Here is a 27,002-nt window from a genome sequence, read left to right as displayed (position 1 = left end):
ATCGATATATGTGACGTGGACTGAAACAGACGAAATTTTCAAAAATTGATCTGGCGGCAGCACAAAATTAATTTTTTTTTTCTTCCATAAAATGATCAGAAGGACCAATTGAGTAGATTTCTGGCTGAGCCTTAAAAGAAATAAGACATTTTGTAAAAACCACTACACCCTAATGATTAGTTTGCACATAAAATCGCCAAAGTTATCCACTTCACTGTGCTTACTGTCGTCAGTTTAAAAAGTACCGAAAAGAACGTGGCGAAAAAAGTTTCAAATTTGGGCCCCTTGGACTAAGGCCGCTACTCGGCCCTCAGTGTTTTTTGCACATAAATCGAGTAAATCTCATTCGATTTTGCTAGTTTTTGTTTCATTTGAGAGATAATTGAATGCCGAATAGAATAATGGCAAAAAAAGTTTCAAATTTGGGCCCTTGGACTAAGGCCCTAAATGGTTTTTGCACATAAATCGAGTAAATCTCAACCGATTTTGCTAGTTTTTGTCTCATTTGAGAGGTAATTGATTACCCAATGGAAAGTTGGCAAAAAATTTTGGGTTTCTAAAATAATGTCGTAAATTGATGGTTTTATTTGAGAGGTACTTCGTACGGGCTTTCTTAATTGCGCTATGCGCAATTTTAAAAATGAACACTTTCAGTAAATTTGACCATGCCCAACTTGACTTGCATTTTGGTAACAGACGGATTAGAGGTAGACGTATTAGGGTTCCGAGCGTATTACGGCTACGGACGTATTATGGTTACGGACGAAATAGGATTACGGGTCGTACGGGGCTAAGTCGCAGCAAACGCTCCGACTGTTCTGATGCCTTGTTTTTATTGCGGATTCGTTATCTATGAACATAGACAAATGCTTTGCCCTTACCGTCTGCTTCCAATTCAACATGTTGCAAACGGCATATTAATCTTATAAGCCCCCAGTACTTCGTATGGGGCTAAAAATTTCAATCGATAGCTCCAATAATCCAAAAGTTAAATTTCTTTATGTAGAAATATTAAACTGATTTAATATTCTTGCTCAATTAAATACCGTCGCGAATCCTGAAATAAAAAGTTATGCAAAAGAAAACACATGTGCACAATCAGTTTAACTCGTGATGTTCACTATCGTATCTGAACGGCAAACGTCAGACAACTGTCAGTGTAACATTAAACGAATCGTCAAACCTTCACTGAGTGAAGAAACCGCGGGGACAAAGTTGATCGAAATGTTTTCGAAATTCGAACGGCATCACTCTATTAAAGTGTATTAAAAGACGGTGAAATTATCATTTTTTTTAGTTTTGTCAAGTTAAATTTTCTTGTATGTACTGGCATTCGGTAAACAACAGTTTAACACGATAAGTTGTGATAAAAGGTGTCGTTTTTCCTCGTTCGTAATTCGAAATTTCAATAATTGATAATAGCAGCTCGATATTGATGTCTTCTTGAATTAAAGTAAATTAAAAGTGAACCATTTGTAGCGCGTGAAGTGTCATAAGCCTTGCAATACCAATGCCTTGAAACCAATGCTGAACATCCAACTTGACAATAACAAAAGTTTTGCGAGTTATTACCATTAGAACGCGTTTGAAGTGTCATACCCCATCTTGAAGAAAGAGAAACAAAGAAACATTTTATTGATATTTTCAATCAACATTAATAGAAAAATCAGTTCGTATCGGTCAATTTAATTGCAATAAATCAAATAGTTATCAAATTGTGTTCAATTAATAATCGTAAAGCCATTTTCAACAGAAAAATGAACGAGGAAGATTTCTTTGAAGAAGATTTCTTCGAAGCTAGCAGTAGTAGTCATTTTGAGGCCATTACTTCGCAGCCAGATTATGAAAGAGTTTATTTATCAGAACGTGATCTGGCATTAAGAAATTGTTGGAGTAGCTTCCAAGAATCAGCAACTTCCATTGCTCAGCTGTACAAAGGTATGGATTTTTTGTAACATTTTTCGTATGTTGGGCGTTTTACATTAAAATTGAAAATAAAAATGGCCATTGAGTTTTTAAGGGCAAGGTTGAATTTCTAGTATTTTTATTTCATCTTTTCGTTATAAAACTAAGTTTTCTCAATTTAATTTCATCGAATTTTTGATACTTTAAAATTAAAATTTGATCGTTTCTCAAGATAAAGATAACGAGATATCAAAAAACCATCCAAGTTGCGATTTTATACTATAACCGCATCCTACTCAAATTCAAGACACTACAATTGACTAAATTCAAACCACTTTAATGTACTTTAATTATTCGATTTTAGCATTCCGATCAACGCCATGTATCACTAAATCTTCAGACCATTTTGTGAAGAATGTTTATTAGTTTTTTTTCAGTAAAGAAATCAATAAGATCAATTGATTTGGTAAAAAACCTTATTGAAATTGCGAATCACCGACGAGGAAAAACGACAACATTGTAAATTGTAAACTTTATCGTGTAGGATAATAAATTTGATCGCGTTGTCAAATGATACACCAGACAGTGCATACAAGAAAAACTAACTTGCCAAAACCAAATTTCATGTTAATTTGGAAAACATTTGAGCGTTTAGGATCGTTTCGCATCGCCGTGTTATATTTCTTCTAAATTAATTAATTACAGTGAACGACATCTCAAATGTCTCACTGTCAAATTTTTCTGAGAATTTTATTGTGTCATTGCAAATTTACAATGACATTCTCTGAAAAAAATGACAGTGAGACATTTGAGATGTCGTTCACTGTAATTAGTAATTTTTTCATGACTAATTACATAATTCCCTTGACTGTAAGTCATGGGTTTTACAAAAGAAAATACACTGTACGTACGTAACACGTTCACTATGATTAAAAATGTATGAAAATGTGATGAAAAAACGTTGTATGTTAAAGTTTTGTGCCCTTTGTTAACACGATAACTTGAGTAAACTTGAGATCTCAATTCTCAATTTTAGTGATCTTGAGTTGAGGTTGAGATCTCAATCTCGACTTAATTCATAATTTTCTTCTCGCCGTAAAGGCGTTTTGTTTGTTCCTAGGGAATTCATCCTTTTACGAAATGTAACTTAAAGGAGTTTAGTTCGTCCCTACAAAATTAATTTTTTACTAAATGAATACAAATATTCATTGCACATAAAAAGCCGGATCGCTCGGCGTGTTAAAACGTTTTTTATGTGCAATGAATATTTGTATTCATTTAGTAAAAAATTAATTCTGTAGGGACGAACTAAACTCCTTTACGTTACATTTCGTAAAAGGATAAATTCCCTAGGAATGAAGTAAACGCATTAAGAGTCATATCGCCAAAACTTCAGGTGATTTTTTTAACTTTGGGAACAAGCTGTCTCCGATTTTAATGAGTGATAGCTCGTTGGATTCGTCTTTCAATTCTAGGAAACACGTATCTTCCACTTTTTCTAAAAAAAATTGGTTTTCTGTGAAAAGTTTTTAAAAGTGATCACATGTCAGAGGGTACCGAAAACAGTTTTTCGACAATAACTCAATAAAAAATTATTTTAAATTATTGTAATGTTGTACGAATGTCGGCCTTGGAAAGACCTACAGATAGAGTATACGCACTGCTTGGTGCGTGTTTATCCACGAGAGTTATGACTAAAAATATAGTGAATGTTCGGAGAGTACTCCTTCTCTGCAGCTTCGTTGTTCCGCGGAACTGAGTATGGGGTGTTGTAGTTGGCGTCACCCACTATCGTTCCACATATAAATGAACCCAGTACTTTTGTGCTGCAAGCCCACAGAAGTGTTGGAAAAAAAGTTGGTGCCAAAATGCAGATATTTCCCACACGACCATGTACGTTCCGTACAGTGTTAGTCTTTGGTTGAATACTTTAACTGCACATATTTCAGTGTGGATGAATTTTAAACCCACTAACTCCATATTCGGCTCAATAGTACATGTGATTACCTTTCTAATGAGACCCCACACGACACTGTACAGCTCGTGTAAATGGAGAAATTTTTGTAAGAAAAGTGCAAGTTTTCGGTTTTTGATCACCTTTTACCAACTACACAATCTTCGAAGAAATTTTTTGAAAGTGGTTTTGGCTTCTAGGGTCAAATATTTTTCTTGTCACATAACAAAAAATCCACTAGAAAATGCGTCCGATTTCGGAAGGCTGTTTCATCGAATATTTGAACGTTCGTCACTACATAAACAAGAATACGCAAACGATTCAACGTATTTAGTACACCCATGATAGTATGAAGAATGTTAACGATTTGAATTATATTTTGGGCAAAATTATGATTCGGATTGTTGGACGTGATCTTGAGTTGAGATTGAGATCTCAATCTCAACTCAATTCTCAATTTCAGTGATCTTGAGTTGAGGTTGAGTTGAGATTGAGATCTCAAGAAAATCTTGAGTTGAGTTGACATCTCAATCTCAACTCAAGATTTTTTTGAGATCTCAACTCAACTCAATCTCAACTCAACTCTTGAGTTGTGCTAAAGTAATGCACATTGAAATCCTCAGGTCACAAGTTTATACAAAGTTTCGAAGATTTTCAATGAAACTAAACAGAATTAAATCATTAATGAGAGATTTATTAGACCGTTCTAGTAGTTCTTCTTCTAATTGCGTTTTTGTGGCCATCATTTGATGTAAAATCAAAAAAATAATTCGACAATTCTATGCAAATAATTAATTATGTAATTAGTCATGAAAAAATTACTAATTAATTAATTAATTTAGAAGAAATATAGAAAATAAGAACTTATCGTCATATTCTGTGAACCGCGTTGTTCTAATGTCATTAAAACTGATTGACTCGTTTTTTATTTTTTTAAGAAATCGAAATTTAACAAAAACTATTTATAACGATCTGTTATAAATATTATGCATCAGTGTTCAAATGTTTATTTTGACGAGTTGGTGGTTGTGATCCTAAAGCCGAAGGCGCGGCTCATAATTTAACTCGTCAAAATAAACATTTGGAAGAGTGCATATAATTTTTTATGTGTCGATCCCTGAGAAATGATAAGTTGGCATGCCACAGGCGTACCAACTTATCATTTCTCTGGTCGATGCAAAGATAACCCAAATCCCTCTCCGAGCTGATGCATATTACAACACAGACCACTTTACCATAAAAATTATCGTAAAGTACCATCGATTTTAGGGGCAATTGCCGATGTCAATTAAAAGTTACTACACAGAGAAAAAAGTCGGATTAAATGTTTAATCTACGGAAAGATTACGAATATTTTAAATATTTTGAAAGATTTCGTTTCAATCTTTTTTCAAAGATTATAAAAATTAAATCTTTCGATAGATTGCGTTTCGGGTTAAAATGGCTAAAATTGATAGTAGCAATAATATTTTCCATACGCTTATGATACTTTTCAATAGTTTTGCCAGGCTCAACTTCCTTATCGTTGCTCATACAGATTTATGATAATAGTTAATTGGAAAAATGAAAAAAAAATGTTGCCTTCGATTAGGATTTGAACTCGTTTACTATGATGGTTACCTCAGTTGGTACGAAGGTTTCGTTCAGAAGATTATTTTTTAATCTTTGAAAGAGTAAAATCTCCGCAACAACGGTTCGAAAATAATCTTGCTAAGATTAAGAACCCAATAGCTCAGTGGTAAAGTACAGGACTGGAGATACGGAGATACCGAGGTGAACGAGTTCAAATCCTGATCATAGTAAGTAAAAAAAAAACATTTAATTTCAATTAAACAAATAAAATTTCCAATTTCAGAATAAATAAAACAAATAAGTCTGACTCCAATATTCAAATAAATTTTGGAAAAAAAAATTTTAATTTCAAAATAAAAAAAATTGAAATCTCTAGGAAGATTTCGATCTAATCCGTCGACAGATTATTTTCGAAAGATTAAATGCAAGTAATCTTTGGAAGAAGAAGAAGAAGAATCTTTGGAAAAATTAGATTTCAATCCAAAAATAAATTTGGTCCTATATGTAATCCGAAAAAGATTTAAATCTAATCCAGGATTTTTGTCTGTGTATAACAGAAAATCGTTGTTGCCGAAAACTATAACATTCACAAAATTAAAAAACGAGTCGATCATTTTTCAAAAATGTATAAGGGGAGCAACAACAAAAAATTGTTTTAAGTTACATCCCTGTGATACAGACATATAAAATATATTTCTATTGACGTAGATAATTGCCAAAAATCCCAGAGTGAATTTATTATTTATTCCCTTGACTCGAAAATCAAGGGTCTTCTGCCAGAAAATACCCTAAAATGTTAGTAACCACAGTATGTTTGAAATTGAAGTTAAATTCTTAACCAATATTGATGAAATTTGTTTCAGTCGACGAGGAATGGAATTCTCGAGATTAGATTCAAAGATGGGCCACGTCGGCTCCAAGGATCTGGAAACTATTCCAGAAAAATAGGAATTTATTCTGTTTATATAGTTGATTATTGGTAATTGATATTTTATATTTGATACTTAACAATCAGCATATATCTAAAATTGCATAAAGAACACAGTTAGTGTATAGTATCAAAAAGTTTACGCGAGTCGCGGTATCTTATTACAATATTAGACAGAGCAAACTTAACATTAGACAACTCCGATGAGTGTGAAGTTTGCAGCCCGAGCGAAGCGAGGGCCATAGTTTACAAGAGTTGCGAAATCTTATTGCAATATTGAACAACTCGCATCTTATTGGAATATTAGGCAATTTAAACGAATGTGTAGTTTAACGCGACCCTGCTGGAAAAAAAGGAAAAATCCTTGAGGAATTTAGTTAGCGCTATCGCAGAGCGTCTCGAAGAAAATTGTATGAAAATGGATCCACGATCGTCAACGATTATTTTGTGTTTAAGTCAATCGATATTTACTCACATAATTTGTAAAGAAATGTCGAAGATTCCACAAAAATTCTTCTTAGAATCCACGACCATTCGTAAATGATCAATCGAAGAATACTTAAGGAGTTTGTACGGAATCCTCGAAAAATATGCAAAGATAGCCAAGTGATATACAACCTGTGCTTGTGAGAAACGCTGACGATTTTACGAAGAGTTCACCACTTTTCCAAGTAGTCAAAAGAAAATTCTACTAAAATTCGCAAAATTCACTTTGTGGAAATGATGGAAATAATATACTAATAACGTTCTGAACGAAAAGAGAGTATTTTCTGTTATATTTGTGATAACCCACAAAAATTTTAACTGCTAGCAAATAAAAAACGAAAGGGATACAAAGACTTTTACGATTAAATGCATGACCATTTAGCGGACTTAGTATTTTATTACAAAAAAACTTAATTTTCAAATGATCGACAATGAAGGGTTAAAATTGAAAAAACAAAACTGAATAAGCGGAAGTGACTTAGAATCGATGAAAGTTTATAATTAAAAATTAAACGCGACAAAAATCGGAATATATTCCAAAACGTAAATGAATTGCAATTGAAGAAAACGTAAATTAAATTTTAAAGTACCACGAATGGTGGAGCATCGAAGAAAATTCATAATTAACGTAAAATATAAAACGCATCAATCGTATTCTGTGCGCTTAGCTTTTCTGCTAGCATCTTTGTACCGACGGCAAACTCCATGAATGAACTTGTCGATCTCTTTGTCCGATTTGGAATCTTTGGCTCCAAACTTTAGCTTGAAGCTATCTGTTGTGAAAAGAACCAATATTTTTGTTAGCATGTTAAAACAGCAAATAAGAAAAGTTAAGAAATTTTGCAGTTTTTCTACAACCCCCGCGAAATTCCGTTTAGCAATTCATTGTGGTAAATAATTTTTGACATTTTCGAGAATTAGAAGTGTAGGAAAAAGCCCTTGATGGATTGACAAATGTGTTGATTAGTAAGAAATGACGGATTTTGGGCTGATTGTGTATACGACATCCACGACATCTCACATTTTGGTTTGATCATGGAAGCTCAGTACAATGTTGGTACGTATGTACCATTTAAGTCTAGTGTCTTGACGTTACACAAAAATACAGAAGATTTACCTCTCCAGCATTTCGAAATTCTGGACTTCTTAAAATACACTCTTTCCGGCTCTTTTTTCCATGTAACTTTCTCCATAAAAAAGTTAAACGTGAACAAAGTTTGCATTGATGCCTTGACAAACTCTTCTTCGTCATGTTCGTTGTGAATGGTTGCCAAATATTTTGCCTAAGAGTGAAATTTAACGCGAGTTTTTGGAATAATTGAAACCGTGAAGTATATTTTTTACCAAATTGGCCACAAGCCGTTTATCTCCCAGTTTTGAAGTCAAATCATCGTATTGCTCAGGTTCATTTAGTGGCACCTCAATATCTGGATGGAGCATATCAGTGAACAAACCATTTCTTTTTTTGATTTCTTCTTTGCATTTAAATACTTCTGCTGACAGATCTTTAAAAATCGCGATTGAACACTGTGAAATTTCTTTCAATTCTTGCAGAGCTATGCTGTTGTTCTTTGATACTTGAGTGATGGCCGAAAGTATTTTCTTCAGCTCACGCAATTCTTCACGAATATCTGTCGGTCCACTTTCATCATCGTCACCAACTATTGTTGATAGTATTGGTGAAAAAAGAGGTCGATTGAAATTCTCTGCTGTCGATTTGGGGGACTCATGGCGAATGTCTTCCGGCAGGCTTTCATTGTTATCTGTGACTGTTGCGTCTAGTGGAGGTGAAAGCGGCCGACGAGTATCGATGCAAAATGAACGATTGATGGTTGGTGATTGGGAGGATTCACGAAGACTAACGTCTTTCGGGCGGCTTTCAATATTACCAGCGACCGTTGCGGTTACTTGAGGTGAAAATCGAATTGTATCGATATCACATAAACGATTGGAGGTTGATGATTTAAAGGATTTACGAAGATTTTCATTCTTATCAGTAGTTGCTGATCGGTTGCCGGTTGATAATTTGAACGATTTCCTTTTACGATCACTTGAAGAGCTGCTATCGCTGGATGAGTCACTATCGCTAGATGAGTCACTGCTAGATGAGTCACTTCCGCTTGATGAGCTAGAATTTTTATCGGTGCCGTTTGAACCACCGTCTGCGCGCTTTTTGGATGCGACGTTTTGAACTTTTACTTCCTTATTCGGCTGATGTATAATCTTACGACTTTTTGTTGCAACTTCACCATCAACATTGGCATTATCGGAAATCGAATTCAGGGTGTTCTGAAGGGGTGTAGATGTCTTCTGGGTATAGGAATACATTTTCTTAGCGTTCATAATGCTTTTCAAATCATCGGATTTTCGCATGGACTCTATCTCTTTACGCTCGTTCTCGTTGTCACTCTCAGTGTCCGATGTTGCAAATCGGGATGGTTGTTTTGGAGCTCGTTTAACTGATTTCATTTTGGGCGCATTGTCATTCTCACTCTCAGATGTTGAAAATTTAGCCGGTCGTTTCCGAGTTCTTTTCAATGATTTGCTTTTGATATAATTCGACATAGTCGAGTGTTCTTGGCAGATTAATACTGCTTCCCGAGCTGCTTCGTACGAATCAAATCTTTCTGTAATATAGGGTACAACATTATAATCGTCCAAGCTATGACCCTATAATCCAGTATGTCACCTCCTTTCATAAGAAGTCGGCATTCGTGTAATTCCCAATTTTTCGAATTGTCAGGGATGGTGTTCGCTCTGTTCTTTTTCTCAACATCTTTAAGGGGCCACTTGCAAAATGTTTTTCCGTCACATTCAGATATCCATTTCAAAGATGGGGGTGCTACGGATTTATCCTTAAATTCGGCGACGACCCAAACCATATTAATAAGACTGAAGTTTTTAAATCGCAAAAAAGGACGATGAAACTGAGTAATGTAACTGAGTTTCATCAAGGTAGCTGCTGCTTTGATTTTTTAATACAATTGTGTAGGTGAACTTTGATTATGTGTGTTTGGTGTATTCGTTTCAAAAACAGTTTTAGTCGTTTAATTTCAAATACTTTACTTCAGTTCGTTGAATATGCAATTTGCCGTATAAGAATAGACTACACTGTGCAAAGGCTTACATTTTAGACCTATTTATTAATAAAACTTCTAGAAATAGTGGTTCCCCAACCCCAAATAGGGCATTGAAACGTGACAGTGTCTCATACAAATGCATTACACCGTTAAAAAACAGTTTCATGCGAAATAGTACTCTATTTGGCAGCTGTCGACTATGGTCACTTTTTCTTAGATAACAAATAAATGACCGTCCGGAACAGGTTAACATTAACGTTAAAATAACTCATTTCCGCAGGGGTTATCGATAATTTATCTCGCATACTGCAATACTGCATGGAGCTTTCTGTTTTTTTTGTTTTCGTTCAAACCAGTACTTACGTTATCTTCTGTTTTACAACTACCACTGCCTGCGAAATGTTACAACATAATTGTCAATGTGTTGATAATGTATTGTGTATCGCAAAATCAAGTGTTGCTATTATATATCTATACGATCTTTCGAAAAAAACAGTTTTACCATCGTGGTGTAGACATTCACAATCGTTTGAATCGTCCTTAAATCACATTAACGATGACAATTAAGTTAAACAGTTGGAATTTTTATTTATTAAAAACATTAAACATTTTAATGTTTAAAAACATTAACATTAAAAACGGAGCCATGGAATATTACTCTCCAGTGTCAGAAAGGTGGACAAATGAAATCAAAAAAATATCTGGCTCAAGTTGGCAACAAAAAGGCAATGGATCGCAATGGAAGAAAATCGGGAAGGCAAAGTGAACACAAATAGGCTGTAGACGGACACGAGATCAAAATCAGATTACATGCTCAGGCCAATTTTATTACAAATTTTAAATTATTAACAGAAATTCCTGTTTTTTACATTAATTACATGTTCTTTTCGATGCTATTTGTAAATAAAATGTTCTATTAACGAAATGTCTTGGCTTTCACGATTTCTTTTTTTGTAGATTGTTTCTTAGTACAGACTAATGTCTTTCAGAACCTTGAGATTTTGAACCACCGCCAATTGTTCGCTCTTCTTATTACACAGGATTTTAAATTTAGTACTCAAATGGCAGCTCTTTTTTGATATAAAATTTTGTGTTAAATAAAACACAACAAAACTAATATGAGGTTACGTTTGAAAGTACCATAACTTGAAGATGATAAACAAAATAAAAATGAATTGTCATCAAAAATCATAGAAAGAGCACAATCATCAAGTACTTTTGAAGTTAATGTTGGTTTTTAGCAATCTAGTATTTCAAGATTTTTGACAATTATTTGATTATAAATCGAGTGAGCAAAGACGTTAAGTTTATTTTCCTTTAATCTCTGTCGCACTTACATTTTCATTTACAAATAGCATCGAAGAGAATTCGTAATTAAAAAAATTTCATTTGCAAATAGCATCGAAGAAATTTCATAATGAAATGAATAATAATAATAATAGAAATCAGTTAAGAAAAATTCGAAGGGAGGCCAACAGTTTTGTAAATAGACACCTCGACGTGCACAAATCGAAAGGTATAATTCAAATTAGTGAGCGGAAGTAGGTCATTTGTTTACGTAAGAAATTTTGCATTAGACACAACGCCTCTAAGTGGTGCCACCCTTGTTGATGCTGCAGTGGACATTTCAAACCCCAACCAACCATTGAACATTAGTAATAACTCAATCGCGCATGATGAAATTAATGACAGCTCGGATGAGCAAGAAAATATTAAAGCTCTCTTAGCTAGTTGGGCGGTCAATTCTAAAACACCACACTTTTGGGTTGACGCACTTCTCCATATTTTAAAGGAAAAAATTCCAGAGTTGCCACTATCGACAAAGACGTTACTAAAAACTCCAAGGTACGCATACGAGAAAATCATACCTATGTGTAATGGGTTCTACCTACACATTGGTGTCGAAAATATGTTGTTGCATTTCTTATGTAAGCATATGGTTGTGGCGAATACGGCAATTACATTGGATATCGGTATTGACGGAACTAACACCTCTAACTCATCGGATACAGAATTATGGCCAATTATGATGAATGTTGTTGGATTCGAAGAAGTTCTTGTCGCTGGTTGTTTTTATGGGTCCGGGAAGCCTAAAGATGATAAGGATAGTCCTAACGAATTTCTAACACCATTCGTAACAGAAATTTTAGAAATATTGGCATCTGACGGGCTGTTGTATCGAAATGAACGAAGCGAAATAAAATTTCGGGCTTTCGTAATGGATGCTCCTGCGCGCGCTTTTATCATGAACACGCTGATGCATTCTGGGTATAACAGTTGTACGAAGTGTTCCATACCAGGAACCAGACTTTCAAAGCGTATGATATTTCATGGTGTTGATCACCAGCTTCGAACTGACTCTAGCTTTAGAGACAGGACTGATATCAATCATCACCACTCGCGTGACTCAACGATGATAGAGAATCTACCCATAGATTGTGTGAAGAGTGTCGTTGTTGATCCAATGCACAATGTTTATTTAGGTGTTACAAAGCAATTGTTCATTCTTTGGATCGTCGACAGAAAGAAACCGTACAGTATATCGGCGAAAAACATAAGGAAGCTCAGTGTCAGCATATTTGAAATTGCGGAACAATTGCCTTCAGAGTTTTGCCGGAAGCCTCGCATAATGAAATTTTTAAAACGCTACAAGGCAACAGAATTTCGGCAATTTACGTTATACACGCTCATTATTTTGTTACAAGATATTTTACCGGAGAAATATTACTATCATTTTTTAAAATTTCATTGTGCTATTCGGATACTCAGCACACTGGAAGATTGTTTAAGAAATAATGCTTTAGCTCACGAATTACTCAAAGATTTTATCGTAGAGTTCGGGATTTTGTATGGGTACAAAAATTTATCGTTCAATGTTCACTCATCATTGCATTTAGCTGCAGATGTTTTACATCTTCAACGTCCATTAGACGAATACTCTGCATTTAAATTTGAAAATTTTTTACAATACCTAAAGAAAGTACCTCGAAGCAATTATCGGGTCTTGGAACAGATAAACAATCGGTTTTTTGAAAAATTTTCAGTTCTCAACTATGAAGGTGATTTTAAAAAACGTGTTCGTTCCAATAAAGTAAGAAAAGATGGAACCTTCACTAATGTTTATACGAATGGTATGCATTTATCGGTGAAAGAACCAAACAATTACGTTCTGACCAACGGTAGTATATTCAAAATTACAAAAATAATTAAGAATCATGATAAAGCATATGAAATTTGTGGGTTAGAGGTGAAATATATTGAACCTTTTTACGATTACCCGATCTCTTCAAGTCAACTAAATATTTTTATGTCCCACAGAAATTTAACTCGCAAAAAACACGTTACCCTAACATTAGACGATAATGTAATAAAAATGGCCAGAGTAAAACTAAACAAAAAATTTGTTTATTTAGCGTTAATCCATTGTAATAAATAAAGATATGTATCAATAAAAGATCACTTGAGTTTAATCGATTTGAAAATGTAACAATAAATTCAAAACTACTATTGGAAAAGTTGTGAACTCTTCGTAAAATCGTCAGCGTTTCTCACAAGCACAGGTTGTATATCACTTGGCTATCTTTGCATATTTTTCGAGGATTCCGTACAAACTCCTTAAGTATTCTTCGATTGATCATTTACGAATGGTCGTGGATTCTAAGAAGAATTTTTGTGGAATCTTCGACTTTTCTTTACCAATTCTGTGAGTAAATATCGATTGACTTAAACACAAAATAATCGTTGACGATCGTGGATCCATTTTCATACAATTTTCTTCGAGACGCTCTGCGATAGCGCTAACTAAATTCCTCAAGGATTTTTCCTTTTTTTCCAGCAGGGGAGTCATAATATTTTGTTTATTACGAGAGAAATAAATTTATGAGATCAAAGATATTTTTATTGAGATATTACGTATGATTTGAGTTCAAAGAAATTTTTTTGTTCAAGTATTGTCATTTGCTTGGACTTCAGAAATTGACCATTTCAAAAAAGATGAAAAAATCAGTTCAAATGAATCAAGATATTTATAACAGTGTAATCTAATTGCGCACCCACGTCCACCCATGATGACGAAGAAGTAGAAAGATTCTATGAAGATGTCGAGAAAGCTCTGGACGAAAACCCATCACATTACCAATATCTCATCGGTGATTTCAATGCGAAGCTGGGAAAACGAGAAGAAGACTCCGAAGTTTCTATTGGCAGTTTTAGCAACGACCAAAGAAATGAGCGTGGAAATGTTTTACTCAACTTCCTACAGCAACACAATTTGTACGCAATGAATTCATTTTTTGCAGGAAAGCCTCAACGTAAATGGACTTGGGCTAGTGCAGATGGTGTAACGAAAAATGAGATCGATTACATCATAACTGGCTGTAAGTCAACCGTTAAGAACGTTACGGTCCTAAACAATTTTTCAACAGGTAGTGATCACCGAATGGTTCGTGCAAGAGTCACGTTAAATACCAGATTTCAAAGATCACAACTAGTTCAGAAAAGTGAAAGGATTGACGTACAACGGCTTTACACACAAAATGAAGAATTTGCTACGAAAATGACTGCCGAATTAGATAACGTCAACAATCAATGTGAAACATTGGACGAATTGAATACCAAAATCGTCGATACAATAATGGGTTTCATGAAATCCAAATGCAAATCCGTCCAAGGGAAAGAATCAAAACTCAGCAGAGAAACATTAGACCTGATCGCAAGCAGAGCAGAGTTGGTAAAAAACGGAGGACGAGATTCGGTGGAATACCGGAACTTGTCTAAAAGTATCAACAAAGCAAGGAGATCAGATGAAAGAAAATATAATGTCCAATTGGCTCAAAACATAATTGAAGCTAACTGCAATATGAAAGTCCTACGGAGAAAAATGACAAACGCCAAAAAAGAAATCTTCAAATTACGAGACAAAACAGGAACGATCCAAACGGATCGAAATGCGATATTAAATATTGCAACAGAATTTTATGAGAATTTGTTTTCTTCAGCAAGACAGAGTCCAACGGAAGAAACCGAAGATAGACCAATAATAAGAAACGTGGGATCGGATGATATGCCCGACATAACTGTTGATGAAGTCAAGGCCGCAGTAGCCGAGATGAAAAACAAAAAGTCTCCAGGAGAAGATGGTGTTCCAGTGGAAGCCATTAAACTAGGTGGAGACTCCTTATTAAAGGCAATCACGGCTTTGTTTAATCAATGTCTCCAATGGGAAGAAGTACCAGAAGCTTGGGAAAATGCGGTAATTACATTGCTGCATAAAAAAGGAGACATAACAAAGCTGGAAAATTACCGACCCATAAGCCTATTGTCAACACTCTACAAGTTGTTTATGAAAATCATTACGAAGAGGAACACTAACAAGTTCGACTTCTACCAACCTGTTGAACAAGCTGCTTTCAGATCTGGTTTCAGCACAAACGACCATTTGCAAGTGATGAGAACGCTTATTGAGAAGTGTCGTGAATACAACATCGACATAGTCTTGCTATTCATAGACTTCGAAAAAGCTTTCGATTCAGTGGAAACATGGTCGATATTGGACGCATTAGACGAATGTAGAGTAGACTCAAGGTACTCCAACACAATTCGATATGTGTACAAAAATGCTACTTCATGTATAAAACTTCATAAGAGCACGGAGAAATTCAGAATTGGCCGAGGTGTAAGGCAGGGTGACACCATTTCACCGAAATTATTCACGGCGATTCTGCAGAGTGTTTTTAGGAAGTTAAACTGGAGTAAAATGGGAATAAAGATAAATGGAGAGTACCTGAGCAATCTCCGCTTCGCTGATGACATTGTACCGATAGCAGCGAATCTAGGTCAGGCTCAGCTTATGCTACAACAGTTAAGTGAAGAGGCAAACAAAGTTGGCCTCAAGATGAACTTATCGAAAACAAAAGTCATGACCAACATCGGGGACGATAGAGAAATCAAAATTGGTGACACTGTCATTGAACGAGTCGACAGCTACGTATATCTAGGACATAAGCTGAAGTTAGGTCTGGACAACCAAACTGCAGAAATAAGACGTAGGATTGGTCTTGCATGGGCAGCGTTCGGAAAACTCAGACTAATTTTCAAAAGCAAAATGAATAATAGTCTGAAACGCAAAGTTTTCGACACTTGTGTCCTTCCAGTGCTCACTTATGGAGCGGAAACGTTAACTTTAACGAAAGCATCCGAAGAAAAATTGAGAGTGACACAAAGAGCCATGGAACGGAGTATGCTTGGAATAACACTCAGAGACAGAATGACGAATCAATGGATTCGACAACAAACCAGGGTCGTTGATGTCATGGAAAGAATAGCATCTCTGAAATGGAGCTGGGCGGGACATATTGCAAGAAGGACAGACGAACGTTGGACCAAAAAGATCATGAACTGGCGACCATATAAAAGACGAGCTATAGGTAGACCACCAGAGAGATGGACAAACGGAATTAAGAATATTGCAGGTACAAACTGGCAGCAAATGGCAATGGATCGTACGAAATGGAAAGAAGTTGGAGAGGCCTACATCCAGCAGTGGATAGAAACAGGCTGAAAAAGAAGAAGAAGAAGAAGAATCTAATTGATAAAGTCTGATATCAGCAGATTTAGGCCTAATTGAGACATTTGTAGCGCTGAGATGTTGTCAGATCTTGAGGTTATTTAAATTTGTTTTCTCATGTCTTGCAATCTTCATGCATAAAAAATTTGTATGAAATTTCATTTAAATTTTTATTTTATGTACAGTTACCCAATTATATTATGACTATGCGATTATAGGATGCATTACTTTTACATCCTACACTCTTCCCACAATAAATTGAACCAATAGTACAGCATAACAATGATTTACAATAGTTATTTCTTGAGTTTTTGCCGAAAAACTCTTTACGTAGTGACACGCCTTAACTTTTGAACGCCTTGCACCGAAAATAAACACAATTAATCGTAAAAATTAAAGATGCGTCTTCTCTAGAAATGAAAGACGAATCTAACGACCTATCAATCATTTCAATTGAAGAACCCGTGTTCCCAAAGTTAATGAAATCACCTGAAGTTTTTGCAATATCACTAAAATGTCACTTTGCGATCTCTGTTGACAAATGAACAATGAAAATATTATGTCATGTACCAAGAAGGCTGATATCAAAAACAGTAGAGGTACAGCCGATTTCCATTTTGTTTCACAATCTCTTATGATTAGCATCCTACAACCATAGTCATAATATAAGGTTAGCTGGATGAAATTGACACTTACCTTATATGGATTCGTGAAGAAATTTGACAATGATTTATTGTCACATTCTGTCCACAGATTTTTAGTAAAATCTCTGCGTCTCACAAAGGAACACAATTAAGTCTCGCTATCTCGCAACAAAGCTCAACGAAATATCAAACAAATTTCACAGAATCACCTTCAAAACTCACGTTAATTGAAGCTTTGGGCATTCTCATTCTTTAGAACATTTTTTGATCATATACCAGTCACAGGCTTTCCGTATGACATTGAATCAATCGTAAATCAATACAAATAGGCCAAAATTAGTTATACTAATTACGAATGAAAATACGCAAATTAACGTTATAATTAATCTTTAGAGCCTAAAGATTAATTTTTTCATGAAAATAATGCGATGATTATGTTTACTTATTTGATAAAAAACCATAAAATGAAACCAGTGCACCATTTCAGTATAAAGTTGCACATTTCTTAAGAAAATCGTAAGATCGGTGTGGCCTAATTTAAGGTTTTTATTGACAAAAGAATTATTAATGGACAAAGTTTTGGTGTTTTGAGGTAGTAAACAGTTCGACAATTAATATGATTAACATAAATAGGGTCCAAAAGTTAATATTTGATTAATTACATGGTGGTCAAAACATTGCATCATAAATATGCCATGTTTGTGTAGTTGACCGCACCAAATTCCGTACATTTTTCTTCATGTGACAAATTCACCTTCCATGTGCATTGTTGTGTACAAAATGATGTGATTAAAATTCGTTGATATTTTGTGTTTTTATGTGTTTTTATCATTGAAATTGGTTAATATCAGTGAATTAAGAGTGAAATTGTTGCGAAAAATTTGAAAAATGTCTTAATTTTGTAGCGGTCAACTACTGCAACAAGACTGGTCAGGTATAAAAACACTCGTTTTTTTGTGGTCAGCTACTGCACCAAAAACAGTGGGTTTTTCAAGTCAAGTGTATCATGTCCGGAGCTATAGCGGAGGACTTGACGCAGTCTAATCCCCAAAAAAAAGAACGAAGATTTTTTTTTGAAACGCGTCAACTATGTATAGCCGAACATTTCAGTTTCTACCCTTTGGTATTGATCACTACAAAACCTATTCCATCATATTCTCGCTTTAAAGACGAACAAAACGAGCTATCACTCAACTATGTAGGTTTAAAATACCGGAGATACATCGTTTTGAAATTGGTCACTTTTCCTACTAAATACACCAAATTGACTTTTTCCAAACAATCAAAATCTTTCAACTTACTCTGTATGCATCTATCTATCTATCTATCGACGGGCTATCTCGGAAAGTAGTCAGCCAATCTCCATAAAAATTTGCAGGAACCTTAGACAGGCCATTAGAACTAAAGATTCATTCATCATTATCCCAGGAAAATCAGAATTTCGTGTAATTAATTAATTAATTTTCGGAACTATTTCTCTCATATAAAAATATACGAGTACAGCCATTTTGTGATGATAGTGTTGTGATGATAGTGTTGTTATGATTGTTGTGAAGTTGGTTGTAATTTGGTCGAAATATCAAAATTCAAAGTGTTTGAATATTATGGTTTTCATGGCGAGCAGTTGGAAAAATTTGGTCACCTTCGGGGTATGTTAGGCAGCTAGAAAAATCTGGTTACTTTCGGGGTATGTTGGGCAGCTGGAAAAATTTGGTCATTTTCTGTGTATGTTGGGCAGCTGGAAAAATTTGGTCACTTTCGGGTATGTCGGGCAACTGGGAAAATTCGGTCACTTTTGGGGTAATCACCAAATTTTCGATTTTCGTCAAATTTTCGATTTTCGAATTTCGTTAAATTATAGACCTCAAACTTCCAAAAAGAAATAATATCCCAACAAAATTTATACGAGAAAAGCGTGACGCAGTTTTTGTAGTACAATTTCTAAAATGAATGATATCGCTAGAGTTGACGCTTTCAGCTTCGTTACGCAAAAATTAAATTGTACACCCATAGTTCAAACTAAATCCCATCTGTTGGGTGGGTCAGATCCCTTGACTGTCTGAACCTGAGCTTCTTAATAGATTTTTTATTGGTTGATTAAAAAGAACTACACCAGAACGGTCTAAATGTCTCATTAATAATTTAATTTTGTTTAGTTTTAGTGAAAATCTTCGTGAAGTTACAAAACGATATTAATTTTTGATTCACAACTTTATTTTATGTTACTGGTCTGGTTTTATGCTCATATTAGACCGTTACTGTCTATAAAATGATGAATGTCTTCAATAAAAATTAAACTCTTGAGGGATTCTTTTGAAAAACAGCCTACCGAAATCGGACGCATTTTCCAATGGACTTTTTTATATGTGCCTAGAAAGGACTTCGGCCCTAGCCAAAACCACTTTCAAAAAAATTCTTCGAAGCTTGTGTGACTGGTGAAGGGTGATCAAAAACCGAAAACTTGCACTTTTCTTACCAAAATTTGTCCGGGTACACGAGCCGTACAGGGTCGTGTGGGGTGTCATTAGGAAGGTACTAACTTTGAACTAACATGTACTATTGAGCCGAATAGAGACTCATTGGTTTTAAAATTAATCCACACTGAAATATGTGCAGTTGAAGTTTTCAACAGCAAACTTGCAATTTTCTCACAAATATTTCTCTAGTTGCAACATAATTTGCGCCTGATCTAGATCAGCTGCCATCAGGGAGATGTCATCTGCGAAACGGAGATTACTCAGGTACTCTCCATTTATGTTGATACCCATTTCACTCCAGTCTAATTTCTTAAAAACACTCTCCACACAGACAAAAACAATAGTACATGTGATTACCTTTCTAATGACACCCCACACGGCCCTGTACGGCTTGTGTACCTGGAAAAATTTTGGTAAGAAAAGTGCAAATTTTCGGCTTTCGATCACCTTTCACCAGCCATAAAAGCTTCGAAGAATTTTTTTGAGAGTGGTTTTGGCTTCTAGGGTCGAAATACTTTCTAGGTACATATAAAAAGTTCCACTAGAAAACACGCCCGATTTCGGTAGGCTGTTTTTCAAGAGAATCCCTCCTTGTGAACTTCACACTCGTTAATTTTTTGTGGTTTAATTGCTTTTGTTAACAAGACAAAATAAAATAGCAAGAAACAATTATTGAAAATTCGTTTAGCAACAGCAGCTACATCGTTAGATCAATATCTTGAAACCTAACCTCAGGAATTCTGTGTTTTATAAAATTTGTTTTTTTTAAATCGGTTTAAAATAACCACAGTTACGGTGTGAACAAAGAGCAGATAAGGCTTTTTTTGAGAACTCCTTCCAGATGGTTGAATCAATGCCACCCATTTTCGAACTTGACCTAAGGATTGCAATGCTTCATTGATTAAAAAAAAGATTTTGAAAATCGGTTGAACTTTGCTCCAGTTATCGTGTTAACAAAGAGCAGTAAAGGCGTCTTCTGAGAACTACTCCCAGATGGTTAAACCGATACCCCCCATTAACGAACTTGACCTGAGGATTTCGATGCTTCATCGAATAAATTTATTTTTTGAAAATCGGTTGAACTTAGCTCCAGTTATCATGTTAACAAAGAGGAGAAAAGGCGTCTTCTGAGAACTACTCCCAGATGGTTGAACCGATACCTCCCATTTTCGAACTTGACCTGAGGATTTCAATGGTTCATCGAATAAAAAAAAGTTTTTGAAAATCGGTTGAACTTTGCTCCAGTTATCGTGTTAACAAAGAGCAGAAAAGGCTTCTTTCGAGATGGTTGAACCGATACCACCCATTTTCGAACTTGATCTGAGGATTTCAATACTTCGTCGAATATAATTTTTTTTTTGAAAATCCGTTGAGATTTACTCAAGTTATCATGTTAACAAAGAGCACAAAATTGTTACATTTAACGTTTTTTCATCACATTTCCATACATTTTTAATCATAGTGAACGCGTTATGTACGAACTTTATTTCGAACTTGATCTGAGGATTTCAATACTTCGTCGAATATAATTTTTTTTTTGAAAATCCGTTGAGATTTACTCAAGTTATCATGTTAACAAAGAGCACAAAATTGTTACATTTAACGTTTTTTCATCACATTTCCATACATTTGTAATCATAGTGAACGCGTTATGTACGGTGTATTTGTTTCTGTAAAACCCATGACTTACAGTCAAGGGAACAAGCTGGCTTAGTTTTCCTCATCATCTGCCAAATAATTTTTACAAAAAAAAATTGACTGAAAACAACAAAAATTTTACCAAAAAATCTGCGTCGCAAAGTGGCAGATGTTCGGGAACAGACCTACAAGAAAATTTATCTGCCACATGCGACGCAGATTTTTTGGTAAAATTTTAGCTGTCAATTTTTTTTTTGTTACAAATTATTATTATTATTATTATCTAGCGATATCATTCATTTTAGAAATTGTACTACAAAGACTGCGGCACAAAAAAACGAGCCGTCAGAACAGTCGGAGCGTTCGCTGCGACTGAGCCCCGTACGAACCCGTACATCTATTGCGTACGTGACCCTAGTTCATCGGTCGCCCTACTCTTACCCTAAGCCTACTGCGACCGTCAACGTCGTTAAAGTAAAATTCTTATGAAATGTGCACGTCTTAAAAATTGCGCAAAGCGCAATTACGAAGCCCCGTACGACGTTCCTTTCAACTGTAACCCAAACTAAAAAATTGTTACAAAAATTTATATTAACCTATAAATAAACAATTTACGAATAAATATGCTAATATATAGCTCAAAAGAACTATCTACACCGTTATATAGCTCAATATAGCTGTATATATTTATAAATAGATATCCATATTTGGGATGCTTGAAACACCCCACACACATAACCAATCACTTCCCACTGATCAGTAACTTTGTAAGTATCATTTTCACCGATTTCTATTGTTTTTACAAAAATCCAAAATGGCGGCCGACTGCCATTTTGTCAGGAGGTGGAAAGTAGTACGGCTGCTTTACATTCGTTAGTACCTTTGCAAACAAAAAAAAAATCATGAAATTCTGTCAAAGTTTACTCGAGATATTGACAAAATACTCCACGTTCACTGTACGGCCGAGTAGCCACATATAAGCTCACTCCAAGAGACCTAGCTCACGCTCCGGTAAACCGAATTCCATGAACTTTTTTTTCCCTGATTGGTACGGTCAATACCTATCTAATAAAGCAAAATCCATCTAAATGCGTTCAAATTTGGCCAACCTACAAGCAAAAACGTCTTGCCGCCCTGTACCTAGTTCACACCAAGGGGTCTAACTAACGAGTCGATCATCCGATTTCCATAAACTTTTTTTTTGTCGATCGGTATTGTTAATACCTTTTATTTGACGTATCACTTACATGAGTAGCCTTTGAATGGCCGCAGATATCTTCGGAAAACGTTAAATCACTTATAAGGCCCCAGCTCGGGAGGGGTCGACCCAAAATCGCCCATCTGCGAACTTAGCCTCACTATTTCGAGTATCTTTCAGGGAAAAAAAAAATTGAAATCGGATTTGATTTACTCAAGATATCGACGTGACAGACGGACGGACAGACGGACAGACGGACGGACGGACAAAATTTTTATTGCGGATTCGTCATCTATGAACATAGGCAAACACTTTGCCCTTACCGTCTGCTTCGAATTATATATATCTCACGAAGTACTGGGGTCTTATAGGTTTACGCATACGTTTGTAACACGTCGAATTAGACTCCCTGAGTAAGGGGAAACCTATTGTGGTTGTCTAGAGATGCCAAATCCGCGAAAAAAAAATGTCCGTCTGTCCGTCTGTCTGTCTGCACGATAACTTGAGTAAAACGCATCCGATTTTGAAAATTCTTTTTTTTTCCCGTTTGGTAATGTCAAAAGACAGGCTAAGTTCGAAGATGAGTGATTTTGGATCGACCCCTCCCGAGCTGTGGCCCAATAAGTGCTTTACGGTTTTTCGAAGATATCTCCGGACATTTAAACGTTAAACTTGTAAGTGATACGTCAAATAAAAGGTATTTACAATACCGATCGACAAAAAAAAAGTTTATGGAAATCAGATGACCGACTCGTAAGTTAGACCCCTTGGTGTGGAACAGGCACAGGGCGGCAAGCAGTTTTTGCTTGTAGGTCGGCCACATTTGAACATATTTCGTCTGTTTTAGCTTTATTAGATAGGTATTGACCGTACCAATCAGGGAAATTTTTTTTAATGAAATTATGTTCTCCGGAGCGTGAGCTAGGTCTCTTGGAGTGAGCTCTTATCTGGCTACTCGGAAGTACAGTGAACGTGGTGTATTTTGACAATATCTCGAGTAAATTTTGACCGAATTTCATGAATTTTTTTTTGTTTGAAAGGTATTAACGAATGTAAGGCGTCGGTACTATTTCCGGTCTCCTAACAAAATGGCTGCCGGCGGCCATATTGGATTTTATTAAAAATGATATAAAGTGGGAAAAATGATGCTTAGATAGTTTCTGTTAACATGGAAATAATTTGTTATGTGTGTGGGGTTTCAGGGATTCCATATATGGACATCTATATATACCTATATACAGCTATATTGAGCTATATACAGGCATATAGAGCTATATAATAGCATATTCCTCTGTGAAATGTTTATTTACAGTGAAATATAGTTAAATATAGCGGTATATAGCTGTTTAAATAGGAATTTATGAAATTTGTCTTCGTACGGGGCTGTCTATATTGCCTCCGGCAATTTAGTTGTATATGATAACAAGGCAAAGAGTGGATAATGTAAGTGATTTTAAAGGGAGAATAGTTTTTCAGCAGAGAAGAAAATGAAGTAAGAGAAATGAAGAGTTTCACATTAAAGGCTTTTGATACGAATAGGTGTTTCGTACGGGTCGGCGTTAGCTATGTTTTTTATCTCCATTTGGTATCTTCGTTTTTGAATTTCTAATCTCTGATGTTATCTCCTTTTCTGAAATTATTATCTCCACTTTTTAATTTGTTTCATCTCCATTCCATACATTTGGTATCTCCATACTAGTTATATTATCTCCAAAATACAATTTATTATCTCCGAAATTAGATTTTATTATCTCCAATTTTCTATGGAATTTATCTCCATTTTGGAGTTTCATATCTCCACATCACACTTTTTTATCTCCACTTATATCTCCTTTTTTATATTTTTTATCAACCGAAATATTATTATCGATATTCTAATTGTTCGTTTCCAATTATTCGCACCGTTAAAACTATCGAGTGTTCTGTTTATACGAAAAATGTTTACCGCAAAATCTTCTCTTCTCTTCTTCATAATGTTTACCACATTGAGATTAATTGCGGCTTGCCTACTTTCGGCACTCTGGACTTTGCTTAAATAGTCGAGGAATGCCTCCAAATAAATTTCTAAAAATCCAAAACTGAATTCTAGATTTTTAGAAATTTCTGAAAGAACCAGGTTAAGACAACTCTGAGTTGATTACGAAGGCGGTGCACACAAATTGAGTTCAGAGGCTACAAAGTTTATATCAAAAAGGCAACGTAACAAAAACAAAAATCGGAATTTTCATAAAAAACGTTTTCTTCAAGTTGATTTCACACACAATCTGTACTAAGTGCGTTTATCGATTTCGGTGTCACCCGCCTTCGTGGGTGTCTTAACCTGTTCTCTCAGAACCTTGACTATTTTAGCGTATATTGTTGTATCCTCTTTTATCTAAGTTTTTGCAACGAAATGTCATTGCAATAATTCAGATTGTAGTGCGTTTTCCACTCTTCAACGCATGCTTTATATATATTACACACTTGTCACGAAGAAGTCGAGGCTTGCCGAGACTGATAGTGACAAGTGTGTACTCTATTTTATCACATAAGCGAAAACGAGACAACAACATAGACCTGAAGTGTAATTTTTGAATTAAACTTCTAGTTAAGTAATTTTGACATCCGAACACCGCGCGTATGTGATAAATAATGGAAAATTACATTTGACCATTATTTTTTTGTGGGACGACCTCACGGGAAATTTTCTCTTTACAAATATTTTAATTCTATCTACCAATACATTCATTAATTTGATACCAATTGCATGAAAATATTAGTAAACGGAATTATTATTAACGGTCAACCAAAAACTAATAACGTTCGCTTACTAGCATCCTTCTAATAATCCGTTCTGTCGGCACGTTTCAGATAGACTAAGTACCAATGAAACGGGAGCACTATGGTTACCTTTTCAAACCGCTGCTGGAACCGTAACTACATTATATAAAGGTAAATTTGATTCTACCGCAAAATTTACAAATTTTACGAAAAATTCCTTTGTTAGAATCTTGTGATGGTATGAAACGAACAAATGAGGCCGCCGTACAATATGGATACCAAAGAAGGACTAGAGAACTGGCAGATTGGGCAAGAAGTAAACGTAGAAGATATATTCGTAAAGACGAGTTATTATCTTATTTAGCTGGTAAATCGCCCCCACCAATACATTCTAAGGTAACTGTTCCGAATGATATGAGGTAAATGTGTAGTAACGTCTGTGTTCTGTGCTTTCTAGGTCTCCACACATCATCACCATCATCATCATTCAAATAACATAAAATCAGACCATCCGACTACGTACACACCACACTCTCAAAATAGTGAAGTCGAAATGCATACATTTAAAGAGGCGCTAGCTCGACGATCTCGGGCACCCGAGTTATATACATTTGTAGCTGGAGAAATAGCACGTCATTGTAAACGTTCAGCCAGCCCGTTAGATGTCAATATGGACGTGCAAAGCATGAGTAACAAGAGACAACGTTTTCTGTAGAAGAAGAACCCACTTCTACGAGCGCAGATTTTTAAATTTTACATTGGATCCAAAATTAGAGAATGAATGAAATAGTTTACAAAAATGCCATTATGTCGCCAGCATACATTTTTCGAGAGTTATTTAATTTCGAGAAATATATAATTTATTATGTTTTCTCATTCGTTGTTACTTTTCGATTTTATCAATTTCTTATTCTATCTTGCGGCAACAAGTTTGTGATTTTGACTGTTTGTAAAAAAGAAAGAAATGAGATGAGAATATGTTGAGACCTTGAACTGAATAATGTTAACTTTTTATTTGCTCCATATCTAATCTACCAAATAAATTTTGATTGCCGTTTTTATTGGAGTTTTCATAGACCAAATTTAAAAGCTGAATTGTGTGCTCGATTCCGAGCAAACCGAGGGGAAACGGCGGGTATAGAAATACTGCTATATTTAGGATACCGGTAAGGAATTTTGGTTACAATGCGGATACCGGGAAATTTTACCTTCGTCTTCTTTGCTAATGTACAAAATTGGAAAATTCATTTTTTTTACTTTATCGACAAGACGTTTTGAATAAATCCGGGAGTTTCCGGATATCGCCAAGGACATCGCCGAATTTTCATAACTTCCTGACTTTTCGTCAGAAAGCATTTTTCTTTATATAGTCAATGAAGCTATTTGTTATCTTGTGTCTGGTTTGGCACTTCAATCCCCCAATATTTGAACGAAATCGACATCACCAAAGTTCAACTCGCAATGATGGAAGGACATCAGTACTCTGCTTTTCAAAATACTGGATGCAATGACTAGCCGATTTTTGAAAATGTCGTGATTTCAATCAATTTATACGAAATTTACATCTATGTTGTGGGGTCGAGTCGGAACTAAAAGCCGAATTTTTTTGACCTTGAAAAATTGTTTTAAACTCACAAATCGTTCTTAAAAAAAGAGTGTATGAACAATGAGCAGAGCATACAACCACAACGTATTATCATTATTACTTTTTCGCCCAAAGATTTTTTCACACAATGTGGATTACAATTTTGTGTTGTATTACCTCTAGTATATCATTGCACAGTGCCAATAATAA

The 27,002-nt window shown here is 35.2% G+C and overlaps 1 protein-coding gene across 1 annotated transcript; it reads left to right on the top strand.

The window, feature by feature from the left end:
* The first annotated feature begins 1,562 nt into the window (after positions 1–1,562).
* On the top strand, positions 1,563–26,264 carry LOC119067053 (UPF0472 protein C16orf72 homolog). Its single transcript, XM_037169799.1, has 4 exons — positions 1,563–1,938; positions 25,298–25,378; positions 25,434–25,603; positions 25,665–26,264. Exons 1-4 carry the CDS (start codon positions 1,758–1,760, stop codon positions 25,920–25,922), a joined length of 690 nt encoding a protein of 229 aa, XP_037025694.1. The 5' UTR covers positions 1,563–1,757; the 3' UTR covers positions 25,923–26,264.
* The last annotated feature ends 738 nt before the right edge of the window (positions 26,265–27,002 follow it).

Source organism: Bradysia coprophila (genome assembly GCF_014529535.1).
Source record: "Bradysia coprophila strain Holo2 chromosome X unlocalized genomic scaffold, BU_Bcop_v1 contig_117, whole genome shotgun sequence".
Taxonomy (NCBI): domain Eukaryota; kingdom Metazoa; phylum Arthropoda; class Insecta; order Diptera; family Sciaridae; genus Bradysia; species Bradysia coprophila.
The sequence above is the reverse complement of the archived record's forward strand: the minus strand, read 5'-3'. Positions and strand labels throughout refer to the sequence as shown.